We start from the raw sequence: 17236 nt of genomic DNA, 5'->3' as shown, positions 1-17236 counted from the left end.
CGGACACATCATCTTGAGACTCCAGTGTCGATGGGAAAGGTGAGAAAAGGTATCAAGCAGACGAGAATGAGGCCAAATAGGCAGGGCCATGCTGCTTCCAGAGGCTGCAGTGGCATCAGCATTGGGGGTATATTCTATACTCGGGCAAAGTGACAGGCAATGCTAGGTCCCTGCCTAGTGGCAGCAGTCACGGGCTTGTCATTAGACTGCAGAGTAATGGCCACAATCTCCAGGCTGGAATCCCTGACTCTCCTAAAGAACCATTGGAACACCCGACAATCTTCAATAACTCATTTCCTCACCATTATAACAAGAAGGAGCCTGTTGATATCACAGATAAATGTGACTAATGCGAGGTATTTAAAATGAGTGTCACTAATTTGTATGACTTGAAGTGAGTAATTGATTGTTTTGAACTCCCATTTGCTCATCTATGGAAACAGAGGAAATAACTCCAGGCCGGGACGTCCATGATAACCCGCAGTGGTGAGCAAGATGGTTACCGTTCGTAATGAAAGCTCTGAAGTTCGTGTTTCTATGGTGTAGCTTCTGGGAGCTCACAACTCCAGGACAGGCTGGGAGATCATTATAAGGACCAGAAGACTCAAAGAAAGTGGTGATCTTGGCACCATGGACCTGTGTGATCTAACTCTCCCTGGATGGCAAGGAGAAAGCACAATGTGAGGGCAAGTATTTATAACTGCAGCCGGAGAAGACAAAGCCTGTCTCTTCTCCATCTCCTGGTAGAGTCTCTGCCCATCTTCTTCATTTTTTTTTGTTTGGCATGTTCTTTGGGTCTTCCAAGGTGAGGAAGGGATGGTAGAAAAGAGTCAGTGAACAGTGGGCCAGGGCCAAGTGAACAAGTTTTCTCAGGAAATTGTGCAAAGACAACTTGGGGAAAGCCATCGTGTGAGAGAGAAATGTATGCACAAGGAGAGGAAGAAATATGATTTGACAAAGAAGCTTTGACACCCTGCCCCCATGGCTGGTTAATTAATGAGACCCTAGCTTTGATGTGCCAAAGAGTTCAATGGACCCAATTAGAACTTTGTTTCTTTTTTGAACAGTTATATTTGTAATAATTGATACTTCATGACTTGGCAGTATCACAAAGAACAAAGTTTCAATACATTTGTTTAGAAAAGTAAGACAAAGTTAATTCTATCTTGAAGGGTTTTTGTTGTTGTTTTGTTTTGGGGTTTTTTGTTTTTGTTTTTTTACATCAGGCTCTTTGGTACCTTTTTAAACGTTAAGATAATGATGGAATCTTAGTGACATTACTTTTCCTGTGTTGGAAACGTTTTTCTGTTTGGTGATTCTGGCAATTATTTTATATCACTTCTAATTATTTCCAGTCGTATCTTAAAAAGAAAAAAAAATGCCAAGAGGAATTTCCACCCAGTGCTCTGGAACCCACTGGGGTAGGCAGATGCAGGACAGACCTGAATAAGGAGGGCTATGTCATAAGGGGGCCCATGGCTGTGATGGCTGTGGTGGCTGAGGTCCTCGAGGAACTGGCTAGAACCTGCTGAAGCTACAGTGGAATCAGTCGATTTTTAGAATCACATAAAGGAGAGAAAGGAAGAAATCTAGGGTGACTGTGAGGGTCCTGATGTCATGTCTGTCAGATTGATGTCTTCTGTGGTCATGTATTTACTATATATGTAAAAAAAAAAGATAGCACACATTAACATCAGGGATGATAAAAGCCACGCTGAGCAGGCCAGGTCAGTTTGCTGAGAACAAAACCAAGGTCAAGTTAGATCCCTTCACATGTGCCAGCACAAGTGCGTGTGTATTTTACCGCCACACTGAAGAACTCCACCAGATTCCTGCTATCCCAATTGTAGCCGAAATTGCACTCGAACTGTTGATGGCTCCAAATTGCCTAGATTGTCATATAAAATAAATTGTAACCAGCTATTCCTTTTCCAATGTTTCATACTTGTAGCTCAGTTAGTCATTTTTCGTATACGGCATGTTGCCTGGATGAAGTAGAACTATGATGTGCTTTGCAGAGCAGATTATCTTCTAGGCAACATCAACAAATGAAGGGCATTTTCACAAGTGGAAAATAAACAATTATGCCAAATTGTCTAGAGTTTGCTATATCCTTTGGATGTGACTTTTAAAATTGTGATACAGCAAATACTGAAATGTAAGCATAAATGAAGATAGTCTACAGGGAAAGGCAAGGGTAAATATTTTTATGTTTTTAAAGAATTTGTTTGGGGCTGGGGAAATGCTTGCTGTTCTTGCAGAGAACTGGTATTCAGTCCCTAGCACCACATGGTAGCTTATAACCATCTGTAATTCTAGTTCAGGGAATCTGACACCCTCTTCTGACCTCTGCAGGCACCAGACACACAAATGATGCACATGCATACATGCACAGAAACCACTCATACACATAAAATAAATAAATCTAGATTTTTTTTAAAGAATCAGTTCTGATCTTACAGCCACTAAATTGCATTACTAGTGTTACATAAATAATTACATGAAAAACATGTTTATAATGTAGCAAAAACATGGGTTTTTTATAAGGCAAGGAATAAGAGTTGAAATTTCTTATGTGTTTTTGATGAACTGTGGCATTATTTAAGTGTTTAAGTACATTTTCTGTATTGTTTATTGCTACGATTTAAGAATTTCATTTAAAAGCAATTTTGGAAGACTACCAGGTACAATTTCGGGGAAAGTAACTGTTTGAACTGTAGCCAGAGGCTCAAACAAGCAAACGATATGACTTTAAAAATATACCAAGAAGAAAGCCAAAATGTAAATGATAGAGGAGTCTAGACAGGCAATTCATAGAAATGAGTTTAAACCCGTCTTCAGTCCTGTCTCCTGCCAACAGTGTGTGGCATGTCCAGGTAGACTTTAAAGAGCGGGCACCATTCTCTTAGTCTGTTTCAGATTTTGATGAACACAGTTCAGTGACAAAATCCAGAACTTTCCCATAAATTGTGCACAAAAGAAGAAAACTGACCCAGGGGAAACATCTCCAAAGTTTTAGACAAGCCAGAAGATGCCTGTGGAAGGGAGATGTGACCTAACACTAACCATGGCTTCTCCATAGATGCCCCTAACCACACTCAACTCTTCAGTTCTTGAAACTGCTCAGTTTGACCTGAGAGGTGTTGTAAATATAAAATACACTCCAGGTTCTGGTAACTTAGCCCATTACATAAGAATATAATGTATCTTGTTAATATTCTTTATACTGATTATGTGTTAAAATGGCAGGACTGACTTTGGCTACATTAGATTAAATAAAATGAATCAGGTATTTGAACTAAACTTTTAAGATTTGAAGTTGATTATTAGGAAATTTAAACTGGAAGAGTTTGAACTCATGAACAGCTTACAGTTCATTTCTGCTGGCTGGTGGTGTGCTTAGAACCTAATGCAGAAATTGGAATTAGTCATATACGTGAAATAGACATCTAGTCTCCAGATCACAGTTTTCTATGAATGTCCTAAACTCATGAATACAAACAAAAGCAATAAAGAAGGACATTCTCACCGAGAACAAACGATATCACATGCTGTTTGGGGACAAGAATATAGACGTTTCTGTTTTGCCAAGAGGGTGTGTAACAGAATTCACCATCTTTGATTAATGTGTGTATGCCAAAATTTCCACTCAACACAGAGATGTTCTAAGCTTAAATTTTATTTTATTTAAGTATTAATTTGTTAAAGTAAATTCTCCTGGGAATGACTGAAGAATGATTTGAAGAAAAAGAAGAAAGGTTGTTGCGATTCAGGTAGAGAGCGGTGATGACGTCACAGCACTCTGGGTAAGAACTTGAGTGGTTGGAAAGTCACTGGCATGCTCCACACAGTTTGCTCCCTTCGTTTGCTTTGAATCACAAGCCAGTTCTGCCACTTGGGCCTTGTAAGTCTCGAAGGACATGGTTGCACTTTAACAAGGAAAATTACTGTGGATAACTTTCTTCAGATTTTCTCCAGCCCTTTTGACTGGAAAGGACAGTCAGAACTCACATGGAAACCAATCTGCTCTCCACAGAAGAGGAGACCCAGTGGGATCCCCAGGGACCGAGTGCAAGACTATCATGAGTAGGTCTGGCTCCTACAGGAAGAAGATTACTACAGAGTCACAGCATTTAAGGCATGTAAAACCAACCGAGCAACAAACAGCAAACAGGACTTAACTCCTTCAGTGTTTTAATCCCAAGAATGTTTTCAGATTATTTTACAGTTTAACTTCCCTTTGTATGAAGTTATGACTCAATCAAATTTGTTTTTGTTTTTTGTTTTTTTTCTAACTGAAGAGTTATTCAGGTATTCAGTAACATACACAGGTGAATAATTTAGGTATTTATCAAGCATATTTAGTTTACAAGGCCTAGAACAAAATCCCAGAGGATAAAAATTAACTAATGGAATTTCCCATAGTATGGTGAAGGCTGAGAATGGGAGTCTAGACATTAGACAGTGAACTTCAGTACCATGAGGATGGGGGGTGTGAAAAGAGCTCACTCTTGGTATCATTTCTCCTTGGATGCTCTGGAACTGGAGGTGCAGGGAGCCACCTGACATGGGTGCTGGGAACCCAACCAGATCCTCTGTAAGAGCAGCAATTGTACTTAACCATTAAGCCATCTCTCTAGCCCCTTATAATACAACTTCATATTTAAGGATATTGTATTGCAATAAGTAGCACAAATAGTTTTTCTATCACTCATTTTGAGTATTTCTAAGTGCTCCTTAGAGGGATTGAAAGAGTGGGAGGTGATGAGGTGCTTCTTTAATGGAGGTTTTAGAATCTGCCTTCACTCGTCATCATTATGTGTTCATTCATGCACAGCTTTGAGGAGAAGTCAGCTCTTTGAAACCATCAACTAGACAGCCTTGGAGAACCCTTTCATTTCCTTAGCCCTCACCAAGGACAGATAACATAGGACAGTATCAATATTATTAATATTAATCAGAATTATTAAACATACTTTAAAAAACCAATTTTCTCTGCTAGCTGATGGAACATAAACATCTCAGCTATCATCAAGAGGTCCTGGCTGTTACCACCAGCAGCTAGTTTCAATTTAACTAAGTTATTGAGATAAATTATGCTGATGTGCTCCCATCTGCCTGCGGAGGCTGAGGGCAACCCTATGTCTGTGCCTTCCCTTGAAGTCTATTATCCTTAAACTGTCTACCTCAGAGCTCCCCAGCTCTCTCACAACCTCTCATCAAGCACTCAGAGCTCCTCACCAAAGGCCGGCCACTCATCCCTTTTGGCAGAGCAGGGTTGGATAAAATTCTAATGCTTTGGGAGGATAACCTCTCTTGAGAAAATCTTTACCAACTTTCAATTTTCTTCAGCAACTGAAGTGTGTTCTCAAAGTCAGGTTGACTGATTCCGTGGTCCCCCAAAGACACTTCCCCCTTAGTCAGCCTGCTTCAGAAGATGAGCAAGTTACACACAGAACGTTAACACAGAGGAACCCTGAGTCTCTAAGAAGCCAACACTTAACTTCTGTCCTAATTCTATCATCTGTCTGTCTCAACATTGCCACCCTCACAGAAAGCAACATGTCAGTAATTCACAACACTACTGTCCTTTCCTCCAAATAATACCAGAAATTTGGAACTTTTTGTCATTTGAAGGAACCAAATGATGAAAAAAATGGCCCGGGCACCTGATGGAACAATTTCTCAGACAATCCACTACTTCTGTTTATAAAGGTCCTTTGCTCCACTGAACCGTCCTAGGGGAATTCTCAAAAACATTCTATGTGTAAACAATCTGTTCCAGAGACACATGTTTTCTAAATTTCTTTGCCTGTTGACATTTAAAAAAAAAATGAAAGAACATATTTTTGTGAAGACGGGAACTTCTGTTTCTTATACATTTACTCTATCATAGAAATTAAAAATGAAATAGGCCATCTCCAAAGGCCTAGGAAGAATCATTTCCTTTCTAGTTCTTTGTCCAACTTCATTTTAAACTGACTCTTTTTCACAGCCTCGATTCCCAAGTTTAACAGAACGTATTAAAATGAGATGCTAATGAGAAAGCCAATGCTTCTTTTTTCTTTTCTCTTTCCTTCCTTCCTTCCTTCCTTCCTTCCTTCCTTCCTTCCTTCCTTCCTTCCTTCCTTCCTTCCTTCCTTCCTTTGTCTCTCTACAGTATTTCTTTCCTTAGGTTTAATTCCATTCCTAAAATCTATCTTTGTTTGGAGTTGAAATAGCTGTCTATCAAAGCATAGCTGAAATGTCTCCCAGGCTCCTCACATGGTCTCATTTCTTCAGCCTATGAAATAGTCTTGGACCAGGTGATTTCATTCGCCAGTCCAGTGCTCTGGAGAAGTGATGCTGCCTGGTGGATGAAGAAACACTTGTGTACAATTAATTTCTCCCCTCTTTTCTGTGGCCACTGGAAATGTGTGCTCAGCTGAAGCATCCACCCTGAGAGCCCTTTAGAGCTATTCTGAACCCCTCTGTCCAGGATTTTGGGTGGGTTTTTGTGGTGAGGAAATACATTATTTAGATAAACAAATTATTAAATACATCAATAATTTGGAACTGACAACTTTCAGAACTTTAATGCTAATCAAATTAAATGAAAATTGGCATTTCAATCTTGCTTCACATTAACTCAAAGATGAAGCTACTAATTAGAAAGATACCATCATGCTTCATTTTCCATGCACTACTTAATTGAAAATTGCTGTAGAAGTAGATTCTGTATGAAATTCAGACCACAGAATTTAGACCCAATGAAGTGAGATGAGTGTGGGGCAGAGCTGGAGCTGCAGACAGGAGGATATGCTATGAACCAGCCACTTTCAGATTACAAGGACTCAGTGTACAGATAACTCTGCAGAAGACTGAGCAGTGGCTAGAAACTCCAAATGACATCTCACTTCCTAGATCTGGGGAGGAAATAACACTTGTCTACTCCAGTTTTCTCTAGCAGTGGAGGTTTGGTTTTATGCGTTGCTTGTGGACTTTAAAGAATTCTTTGGAAGTTTTTATTGTATCTATATATTGTACACAGTTGTATATTATATAAAGGTACTACTGGTCTACATGGATATAACATACATGTTGAGCACTCCTCACCATGCTTCTTAACCCTCTGTTGCTGTGATAAAACACTGACCAGAAGCAACTTGGGGAGGAGAAGGTTCATCTGCCTTACATGTCCCAATCACAGTCTCTCAGTGAAGGATGCCAGGGAATTGACACATACAAGCAAGAACCTAGAAGCAGGAACTCAAGCACAGACCATGGAGGAACACTGTTTACTGGCTTGCTCAGCTACTTTTCTTAAAATAACACAGGACCACCTCCTGCTCAGGATGACTCTGCTGACAGTGAGCTGGGCCTCCCATCAATTATTATTCAAGAAAACACCCACAGCCACGACTTCAGGCCAATCTGATGGTGGCAACTCCTCAATTGAGGGTCCCTCTTTTCAGGTAACTCTAGCTTGTGACAGTTGACAGAAACTAACCAGGACACTTCTCCTTTTTCACTCCCCTGATATTTGCGTTCTTTTTGTGGGAAAATGCTTTAGATCAAATATAGGAACATCACTATGCCTTATTTAATGAAATACCTTACTTGCTTCAAGTTTGCAAAGCTGTTCACTAAAACATTAAGAAAGACTTCTCTAAAGGGCTGTCGAGAGTTAGTTTCTCTTCCTGATTTCCCTCTTGCCCATAATGCCAGCATATTAGCTCTTCTTGTGAATTATCTCTCACAAAATCTCCTTCATTAGCTGACCAATAACTTTGATTTTGTGACTTGATTACATTAGGGCCACAACAAACTGAACTGGAAAGAGAGATCTGGCACCAGAGGTTTGATAGGAGAGGGCACTGGTAGAAGGAAGGCAGTCGGGTCCCAGCTCATCTCAAAGGGCAGCTCGGCAAGTTGGCCATCTCTAATGAATGGTCCAAGCCACGGCTCAGAGGCCCTACATCAAGTCATCATTGGAAACCTCTCTGTGATCTTGTGGCAACTGTTTCCAACTGAAGGGAATTCCTGAAAAGAAACCTAGCTAGCTGTCAAATGAAATTAAAATGGATCTTAGACCTAATTATAAAACCCCAAACTATGAAACTCTTAGACAAAATCTTGGGAACAAATATCTGTGTCCTTGGGCAAAGATTTCTTAGATGAGATACCAAAAGCATGAGCCATGAAAGTAGCCGTTATTAAATTAGATTTCACCAAATTGAAAACTTCTGCTCTTCTGAAGACACTGTTGATTGAACAAAGGGAACATACCAAGACTGGAGAAAATACTGTCAGAATGATAAAATACAAAAAAATTACATATACCCCAAATATATTTTCAAAAGAACTTTCAATACCCTGTAATAAGAAACAAGCAGTGTACCATACAAATGAACAAAATATTTAAGTACCTGATAGCAAGATGACATGTAAAATGATTGACACCACTTGTTACTTAAGGAAATACAAATTAAAACCACAATGAGGTATAATTACAATATCAGAAAAGCAAAAATTCAAAGGGTTAACTTTACCAGGTTTGGAAATAATGTACAGGAACAGAAATTCCTCCTGCCTCTGGTAAAGGGGCAAAAGTGCCAACAACCACTTCGGAAAACATTTTAGCAGTTAAACAAAATAAGTCAGAGCTACATCATATGACTCAACCATTCCACTCCTAGGTATTTACCCAAGATGGGGGCAGGGAATCATTTCCATACAAAGACTGGAACACTCACCATATGATTCAACCATTCCAGTTCTAGGAGTTTACCCAAAAGAAATGAAACCATATGTGCATACAAAGACCCAACCATGAACATCCTAGCTTCATTTGTAGAAACCCAAACCTTAGAAATAACCCCAAAATAACCCAGTCAACAGGCAAAAAGATAAACACAGATGTACATCCCCCACAAAGGAATCTGAGTCCACAGTAAGAGTGAACTGCTGACATACTGAAACATGAGTGGACCACAAAATAACTTTTTTTTCCTAAGTCAAATAGTCCAATGGAAAAGGTACCTACTGTGTGACTCCTGTATATGAAGCTCAGGGAAATGCTGGAGGGTTGTTTGCGGGGGCGGTTTCCAAGAGACACAGAGTTTTAGGGTTGATAGATAGCTCTATTATCCTAATTGAGAGGAGGACCTCACTGTGCACCAAAACATGTATACTTTAACTTTGTCTATTATGACTCTGAAAAGAAACTGAAAGGGAGGAAGGAGGCAGGCAGAGCAAATGTTCTGAGTTATTACTTTTTCCTTATTAAAGTGGTAAGCTTTGAAATCTAACCTATTTTTCTAGAATCCTGACAAACCTTTCTATTTAAATATACATAGAAACACAGGTCTGTGTTGCTCTCATTTGAAGAATGAAAGGGCATTGAAGTCCCTTGAAATGTTCCTTTAAAGTGCAGTGTCCTGTTGACACCTTGATTTGTTAATGATTTGAACTTCTGCTCATCAAAGGGAAGGATCTTCTAAAAGCCCATTGTAGAATGTTAGAATTTGGAGAAAGTGGAAATCTGGCTGCTGCCACTCTCAGGCCAGAGCAGGACAAGCAGAGCCAATGACTTGACATGGCTTAGCATCTCTTTCACGTAACGTGGGTTCCTTTAGCTAACTTCAGGTCATCTTGTAAACCCAACCACAGAAATTAAAAAGCCCAAAGAACTTTTGTATCTTTGGCACTAAAATAATGATTCTTTAATGAAGCTGTCACTAAATCGAAGCTGGGAAGTGAACAGCTTTGTGATAATCTTAGTATGCCTAAACCCATAGTTATATTCTGGATTTGGGTGTGCCTCTCCTTGAAACCAGGGACATTAATATTCCCCCCTGCCAGGATTCTCAAGACTAACTTGGGGAGAACAATTCTGACAATTTTAAGGCCAAGTGTCTGTACAATAGAATTTTTATTTCCTAAACAGCTTCAAGTGAGATCATTTATATATACTGGTATTTTCTGTCAGATGATAAAATGGAGAAAAGACATTTTGTTTCTCTTGCTTCTCCATAACATCTTGATTCTCCAGTTGGCTCAAAGGAATAGTTTGAGATAAATGGGGGCCTTGTGGGTATCCTAGAAGTGAATCTAGTTCTCATCAGATTGTCCTAGAATGTCCCTATCAAATATGAACACATTCTTCTCCTTCATCCCTCACATCTGAAATCTCCTTAAGCCTCCATAAATCACCATTTCTTAACAGTTAATAGCATAAAGAAGAAACTCATCAACACAGTTGTGATGCTTTTGGACCCTACTCATGTGCTGTTGTAATGGTATGAGTGGACATGCCCCATTCTATGCCTGTAGCTGCCCATAATTTTTATTTCAAATGATACTTAGCCATTTAGATGTCTGAAATTTGGTTACAGATTCATGGAGACTAAGAAATAAAGTCCATCTCTTTAAGAATTACCAGCTTATCGAGTATGTGGAACTTAAAATATTTAAGAGGGCAGTCTACTAAAGACAAAGAAGAGACACATCTCCATGCCAGTGTGACTGACAGGTAGAGTATGTGCCAATATGCCTGCATGGCCAAGAGGACCTCACATGACTGAAAAGGACTTCATCCTTCATATCACCACCTTCTCTGCCCAAACAAATCTAATGATTTAGAAGACGCATCTGATTGCCACCCACATTTTTGTGCCTCATACTACGTAAGTGTTCTGAGGTATTCTGTCCTAAAATTTCCATGACTTGACAGAACTGGATGGTAGAGGGGACAGCAGTAACTATGGATATGCCATGGCCTCTGTGGTCACTGAGCCTGATTTCCTCCAGCTAAATGCGTAATCGTCTAGAGACTTAACAGGAAAGAAAGCAGAGCTGGCTCCTCCAAGCCCTAGACATCCCAATCACGTCAACCATAAATTGGAAAGGGATAGATTCTGAAGTCTGGGAAGCTAATTGGGAGCCCCAGGCAGAATTCTAATGCGGTCATTGTCCTCATCAGTGTGGATGCCACTAAGGAAATACTGGTGGATATACACATTTAGAGGACAGACACTGGGGCCACGAAGTAGCCCATTTCTCAGACTCAAAGGTTGCCATCAAAAAGAAAGGTAATAGGGGAGAGATTTTTAAGCCACATATTCATAAATAGCTTCATTAAATAAAGTCAAAATTCATTATTCAGTTTCTCCCACCTAACTGAAAAAAAGCAATGTATGCAGGCTAGATTTTTAATGAAAATCATTTAATGAGTTGAACTGAGTTTCCACTTAACATTTTTTTCTAACAACATACTTCCTTCTGAAAATGGTTTATGGATTTGAGAGCTATGCTCAGTTTGTCTAGAACTAGAAATACACTGGAGAATAGAGGTGTGTAAGTTCTGTTTTCAAAGATATATTTATTTTTATTTCATATGTATGAGTGCATAGTCCATATGTGTGCACATTCCTGGTGTCCATGGAGGCCAGAAGAGGGCACTAGATCCTTTGAAACCAGAGTTACAGATGGTTGTGAGGCACCCTGTGGGTGCTGGGAACTGAACCAGGGTCCTCTACAAGAGCAGCAAGTGCTCTTGACCACTGAGCCATCTCGCCAGGCCCAGAGGTTAGCATTTTATGAACTGAATCACTTGCACAAAGGTGATGATGTCCTGGATATGCATCTCTCAAGGGAGTTGCCTGTTGTAACCCATGCTGTTGGGAGGAGAGCAGACCTCAGGGCAAAGCCCGAGAAAGCACAGGACGGGAAGTAGCCTCCTGATGGGCACCGCCGCGGCGTTGAGTGCTGTCAGATCAGTAGCTTCTCTGGGTTTTCTAGGTTCTTGCCAAGATGTTTTCAGACCCTGAACATCTCACCTGAAGCTGATTACTCAAGACGCGTTGTCATCAACACCAGAGGTGAAAAGTAAGGCTCACAGAGATGAAAGGAATTGGCTACAATCCCACAGCTTAGAGGTGAGAACCGAACCTGGATCTGTGTTTTGAATCCTAGTTTTCTGAACTTGTACGCTATACCACCCTCTATAACTCAGAGCTTAGGTAGTCTGAGAAATGCCTTTGAGTAGGGTCTAGAAAGTCCTAAGACTGAACCAAGAGAAGCTGAGGGAAACTTAAGGAAAACTCTTACACTTGCATAAAAATATACCCTCCAAGTTCGGTCCTCACCTAGCTTCCACTTCTGGAGGACCACTTAGATTTATTCAAAGGCCAGAGAGGGACGCAATGGGGTTGGGGGGAAAAGGGCCAGTGCTCCCAGTATATGACAGAACTACAGAGGACCTCTGAGGCCAGAACCAGTTACTTCAACAGCCTTGAAAGAGACCCAAGCTGCATATATCTGGAATAGACTGTGTTTTTTTTAAACCCAAGCTTAACTAAACCAAATAATACACTCTGCTGGATTTATGTCATGTTTCAACTCAGGACTTCCTCATATATAAACAAATGCTTGAAATAGCCCAGGACATCTAAGCTATCTTAGGGCCACAAAGACAATGGGACATCATGACGTGTTAAAAGGAGAAAGGCCGTACCACATCACTTTCATCTACCATCTCTTCTCCCATCTTCTTCCCCCCAAACATCCTCATTCCCTTTCCTTCAGCATCCTGCTTGGGAAAGAACATTCCACGACTTATTTAAAAACATTTACTAATTGGATGTGAAAACTAAACTTTGTCAAGAAAACCTCAATATTAAATTACATATTTTTTAACAGAAAATCAACCAGGCAAAGTTTATTTCTTACCGATATTCTGTTTTGTGGCTGTATATCTGACTGATAACTTCCAAACATCGACCTACACGATCTACACAGCGACGTGGATGACATGCTGGAAGTGAGTAAAAGTTTTATTTTATTTTAGGCAGCTACACACACACACACACACACATACACACACACACACACACACACACACACACACACACACACACAGAGAGAGAGAGAGAGAGAGAGAGAGAGAGAGAGAGAGAGAGAGAGAATGAATCACATTGAATAGGTCTTTACACTCTAACATGTAAAATTAAAAATTGAGAGTATTTCCCCCAAATATAATGTTCTGGACATTTCAGAAGGAAGTCAAAGAACCAAATGTAAACTTGACTTGGAAGATAAAGCAGCCTTTCAAGTCTCCCTTGAGAATAAGCAGACTGAGCGGTGGTGCGGTCTGTTCGGAAACCCTGCAAAATCTCCTATTTCAACTAAAAAAAGAAAAGGGAGGAAGACACATCCTCTCTGTGAAAAAGCAGGAGGGCGGTCGCTGCTCCCTGCCTCCTTCCCCTCTCCTCCCTTCTCTCATCTCCTCTTTCTTCCCCGTCTGACCCCAGGCTTTAACATGTCATTGACTTCAGCTTGAGCCTTCCTGACTTTTAAGTGTCTGCTTGACTCCGCTAACCCCCTTCCTGGCAAAAACTATTTTTTCATTGGCCCCCAGTCCTTTCCGCTCATTCCTATCAGGCTTTCCCTAGCACCAATCCATGGTAATGTGGCATGTTACCAGGACGCCCCTCGTTGCTATCTACACTGGTCCTGAGGCAATCCACCTTAACAGCTTTTCACATGACTCATCACCTCTTCTTAGAAATAATTTCTTCATCCCCTGGCTCCCAAGGCATCCCTCACCCTTAGGAATATACATGGATCCATGTGGCTACTTGTTCTTTCCTTCCTGTCTCTGCCCAAATACCATCTCCTCCATGGACCTACCATGTGCATCTGACTTACAATCCAAGCCTCATCTCACCGCACTTGATTTTCCCTGCTGGTGCAGCTCCTTTCTGACATTCTGCGTGGTTTACTTATTTACTATACATGTGTTGCCTAACAGCTGGCCCAGAACATTCCTTCAATGTACAGGATACCTTTTCCTCTTTCCTCTTAGCTTTGTTACTCTGTCCTTGGCAACTTCTCCACGTGCTCAAGTGTTGGGGTCCTGCACATGCTAATCAAGGGATGAGTCCCTAAGTTGCCTTCCAGCCCCAATACTTAGCATCTTGAAGACTGAAAGGCTGGTTAGCATCGGTGGAAAGAGTCAATGGCTAGCCGGGCGCTTCAGTAAGCGTCACCAGGTTAGCACATTCAATCGCATAGTTGCCGACTGATGAGCCTTCCTTTAAAACCCCAACCCACTCAATCTCTACCGTCTAAAAAGGTTCACACAGCAATCAGTGACCAATGGGTAAAATTAACCCAATTTTCACTTAATGGAAGAAGACATGAGTTCTAAGAAATGTAATTACTTTTCTTGAATCACATGTACACTAGTAAAACATGATATTTTGGTGCTTCCTATCTGACAGTCCCTCCTTATCACAGAGTAAAAAGTAGCCTCTTCTTTCCAGTTGTGGGGAAAAATCAACACACAGCACTGAAGGAACGTAATGATCTAGGCATTCTTATTTTTCTTCTCTCCTTCTCTTCCATCGGTGTGCCTCACACAGCTGAGGTGCTATGAACTGTATTATATAATGATTCCAGAGTATGTGCTTCAGTATTTCTTCTTAATAAAATATTTGAGTTCTCCTGTCTTGCTGAAGGTTAGACAGTTCTTTACACCACACTCAACACTACCTCTTCCAGAAGCCTCTGGGCCCCTTTGTATTCCACAAGCAGTTTTTAGGTATCTCTCTTAGAGCCCTCATTGTGTTTAAGGGTGTATATAATTAATTGTGTACCTGTGGTTTTTAATCTCTCAGGGACACCTTTACAGGGAGAGAACAAGTACTGTACTCTATTTACCCAATAGCATGTTCAGCTTTTGTGACCAGAGCATACTCATTGAGTTGACTCGGATAAGCCATGGATGCGCAACTAAACCCACCCCATTTTAATAAAGCATGAAACAAAACCACTGGCTTCAAAACAAGAGAGCCTTGGCCACCTGACAATAACATTTAAAGGTCATGAGTCACGGCCTCAGAGTAACCATAGTAACTCAGCATACACGCCGGGGACATGTATAGTAATTAAAAAAAAAAAAAGCTCCAGAAGATCTATTAGCCTTGAGATAAAGCAACATGGAATTAACAAATATATTTTTGAGCCTGTTTTTGTCTCAGTGTTTTCTTGCTTCAGGATTCATGGGAAAACTGAAAAGCTTCATTAAACATCTGTGGCATGGTGTGTGGTGATATCATGCGAGGCTAGAAGTAGTTTATTTTCTTTCCGTGCCTTACCAAAGTGTAAACATTTCTTTCCCTTTAAAAAAATGTGTCTGACCGGGCAGTGGTGGCACACTCCTTTAATCCCAGCACTCGGGAGGCAGAGGCAGGTGGATCTTTGTGAGTTCGAGGCCAGCCTGGTCTGCAGAGTGAGATCCAGGAAAGGCGCAAAGCTACACAGAGAAACCCTGTCTCGAAAAACCAAAAAAAAAAAAAAAAAAAAAATGTGTCTGATTGCTAGGCTTTCCTCTAAGGTTTTTATTTTGGAGTTGTATTAGTGGCTGTGGGAATACAGGATTTCAGCACAACTGGTTTGGCAGTACAGCAGGTGAGCACCCTGTTCTCACAGAGGAGGAGGTCCTCGTAAGATGCTTTTCTGGTCCATGGATTTGTAGCATCTGGGGTCTCACCCTCCTTTGTTTAGGGAAGTTAGAATCAAGTTCCCATTTGGTTTGTAAAAACGCTGGAGGGGGGTTGTCTCAAGGGGATGGGAAGAGGGCAAAGGAGAATGGTGGGCAAAATCAGGAGACCCATTCATACCAGCTCAGAAGAGAAACTACTAAGCTGCACCCACCTGAGGACCAAGAATGGCAGTAGACTACTTCCCTGTCTTTACCCCAGAAGCCCTGATCGCTACCTGCACCCCACAGTTGGCTCTGGCTATCAGAACAAGAGCCCACAGGACCCTTGACAATGAGAACAGTGTCCTGCTTTGCCCTGGGCATCACTGTTGCTTCACACTGGGTTATTCATGTCGCAGTTGATAATCACAGGACATTTGGCCTCCATTTGGAACACTTTATTCACCTTTCTAAATGTCTGCATATTGAAATATCAGTCCATTGGGGGATTCCTTAATGGAAATTAAGAGAAAATGAACAGTTGCTAAGTTTCATTGCTTCAAAGTTGGACATAAAACGAGTTTGTGCATCTTTTGAGGTTCATAGATTACACATTGAAACAAGATTTTTTTTTTTTACATAAAAAAGTAAGAGCTTAATGAGTTCTCCATATTAGTCATGAACCTCGGGTCCAATGTGAGAAAGCAAAGCTCACGTAGTCACTAAAATGAAGACACAGTTTAAAGCCAAATGAAGTAGAATCCAGGGCTATAGGTGCATACCCCCACAGGAAACTGCCCTTCAGGAGACAGCTTCTTCTACAAAAAGAGCACAATCATTTCACTCAAGATTTGAAAGAAAATTCTGAACAGAAGCGATCTCCATATTTGAAGGGGAAATGTGTATTGAGCCCACGTGCAAATTTTCCAGTGATTGACTGCAGATCGATCAAAGAAGCCATCTCTACATCCATGCCTATGGTCAAGGTTGGTTGGTAATTTCTCCTTAGAAAACAGGTTGAGTAGGAACGCCCCCACCTATCTGTGAGCATCCTGGCTGGAGAGTGGGGATAGTGTTGCTGCTTTTCTGTGGTTCTGAAAAGAGGGCTGGCTGCTTCAGTACCCTCCTTCTCACACTATTAAGCTGCTTGGGGTGGGCGAGTGTCTAAGTCTGAGAAATGTACATGAAGGACGTTCTTACTCTTTTGACAAGAGCACTTCTTGAAACCTACCACACCTCAGGCCTTGCCCTGTGATCGGAAGACAGAATCTTCCATAGAAAAAGGTCATTCATCAGGAAAGGAAAAAAATCTCTTTGATGTTTCCCCCAAGACTTTAAAGAAAGGTTATCTTTGAAGTCTGCAGTGAAGGTTACTTTATCCAGAAATTTCCATGGATTATTTTTGGACAGAAGGAACTGGGGACTCACCTGCATTTTGCTGGAGTTTCAAAGTCTGGGATTACAACTTTCTTGCTGTGACATCCTCCCATATCAAGACCAGGCCCATTGGGATCCTCTGTCCATGGACAGACACCAACTAACCTCATTCCTTAGAGTTTTGGAATCCCTGGCACTGCTCTGCTGTCCATTGTTGCTAAGCAACTATAATGACTGTGGTAAAGACCGTTAACTGCCCAAAACTAAAAATGAGTCGGTTAAGAGTCACAGACTTCCCTCAAAACATCTCACCAACCAGATCCAGGCATGAGGACAGATGGAGGACAGTCTCAGAGCCATCATTTCTGAAAACGTGTCAAAGCATAAGAGGAG

At 41.0% G+C, this 17236-nt stretch overlaps 1 protein-coding gene across 1 annotated transcript in view; it reads right to left on the bottom strand.

Moving 5' to 3' along the window:
• Ccdc192 (coiled-coil domain containing 192) overlaps nucleotides 1-16956 on the bottom strand; it is a 204730-nt gene extending 187774 nt beyond the window's left edge. Inside the window, exons 1-2 of the mRNA XM_052742221.1 lie at nucleotides 16895-16956; nucleotides 12712-12763 (exon numbers count right to left, since the gene is read on the bottom strand). Coding sequence (XP_052598181.1) covers nucleotides 12712-12763; nucleotides 16895-16956 — 114 coding nt within the window. The remainder of the gene's footprint in view (nucleotides 1-12711; nucleotides 12764-16894) is intronic.
• Nucleotides 16957-17236: the final 280 nt, after the last annotated feature.

This window comes from Peromyscus californicus, unplaced genomic scaffold (assembly GCF_007827085.1).
Source record: "Peromyscus californicus insignis strain IS unplaced genomic scaffold, ASM782708v3 Scaffold_17__1_contigs__length_78620276, whole genome shotgun sequence".
Lineage (NCBI taxonomy): Eukaryota > Metazoa > Chordata > Mammalia > Rodentia > Cricetidae > Peromyscus > Peromyscus californicus.
This window is presented reverse-complemented; position numbering and strand designations above follow the sequence as displayed.